At 40.1% G+C, this 1590-nt stretch overlaps 1 protein-coding gene across 1 annotated transcript in view; it reads right to left on the bottom strand.

The window, feature by feature from the left end:
• Positions 1–272: 272 nt before the first annotated feature.
• PHF8 (PHD finger protein 8) overlaps positions 273–1590 on the bottom strand; it is a 36588-nt gene continuing 35270 nt past the window's right edge. The window contains exon 7 of the mRNA XM_021714958.1: positions 273–521. Within this exon, the coding sequence (XP_021570633.1) occupies positions 273–521 (249 nt within the window). The remainder of the gene's footprint in view (positions 522–1590) is intronic.

Raw genomic sequence — 1590 nt, 5'->3', positions numbered from 1 at the left:
ACTCCGATCATTCTGATTTATAGCCTCAAATGCCAACCTCCCAGTTACTATCCCTAGAATCATGGGGCTTAGAGTCCTATTCTCTATCTGTCCACCAAGTTGACATCAACCCAGGGCAAAAAAATGTCCAACAGCCTCCTCCTGGACCCCTCCACCTGCAGTTTCCCCAAGTGACCATGCTGTCCACTGGCCACCACATGAATTTTCTTGAGACCCAATTCTGGGCCTTCAGCCACTATGAGAGAAATATCCCACATAGTCAGATTAATACACTATGGGAAGGGGTTAGCTGTGGGGCCACAAGCTCCTTTCTGCTTTTTGCCCTCCTCAAACCCTCCCAGAGGGGCCCAGGGACGACCTGTAGGAATAAAAAGTGTCTGTCCTTGCTTCACGGAACACTTGTAGCACTTGTCCACCTGGTCCCCAAAGAACATCTCATTCTGATTAGAGGAGCTGCTCCAGCACTCAAAGAGAGTCAGATTGGCATTTGTTGGGCGAATCAGATAGAAGATCTTCTCACCCTGAAACAAAAAGAGGTTGAAATGCCAAAAATAACAAGGGTTTCCAGAAAAGTCTTTCAGGGAGCTCCAAAGGGCTATATTCTCTGTCATGGAAAACTTCAAAGAGTCCTTTTGTTATTTGTACTTTTAAGTTTCTATAAACTTGACAAAAACAATTTGGAAAGGGCATTTCAAACAAAATTGTCCAAGTTACAACAAATATATACCAAGTACTCCTATTTTAGAGGCAATGCCAAATGAAAAATGACCTCTACAGGTGAACAGATCAATACTACAAGCCTTCAGAGAATTTAAGGCCACATTACTGATGAGAAGAAAATTGAGTTTGCTTTTAAATGCCATTTACAGAGTGTGCCTTTTTACACCTGCAGTCAAAACTAATACAAGTTTAAAAGTTCAGTAATCGCCCAAGGACTTCAGAAGATTATATGTTAGGTGATTATCTGTTGGAAGAACATTTTATTTCCTAACTGTGCTTTGCCTGGATAACCACCGGATAGATAATTTGTCAAACAAGAAACAAAAATTTACCAGCACAAAGATATCCTCAAAGCTTAATTGGTTTAAGCGATATTTCACAATCATAAATTTCAATGAAGAAAAGGAACAACACTAGGAATATCTATTATACAACTGGAGAAATTTGAATCAGATCTACAGATTAGTTAATATCAATGTGAATTTCCTGATTTTAAAATAACTATACTGATTATATTAAAAATGCATTTGATTTTCAAGGACTATACACTTATTAAGATATAAAGGGAGACGAGTGCAGTGGCTCACACCTGTAATCCCATACTTTGGAAGGCTGAGGTGAAAGGAATGCCTGAGCCCCGGGAGACCAGCCTGGGCAATTTGGTCTCTACAATAAATAAAAAAACTCAGCCAGGTGTGGTGGCGTGCACCTGTAGTTCCAGCTACTTGGAAGGCTGAGTTGGAAGGATAGCCTGAGCCCAGATGGTCGAGGCTGCAGTTGCCATGAATGTGCTATTGTACTCCAGCCTGGGTGACAGTGATACTCCAACTCAGAAAAAAAAAAAAAAAAAAAAAAAAAAAAAAAAAAAAA

This window comes from Carlito syrichta, unplaced genomic scaffold (genome assembly GCF_000164805.1).
Source record: "Carlito syrichta isolate Samal-C Ts95f unplaced genomic scaffold, Tarsius_syrichta-2.0.1 Scaffold306175, whole genome shotgun sequence".
Classification (NCBI taxonomy): Eukaryota; Metazoa; Chordata; class Mammalia; order Primates; family Tarsiidae; genus Carlito; species Carlito syrichta.
This window is presented reverse-complemented; position numbering and strand designations above follow the sequence as displayed.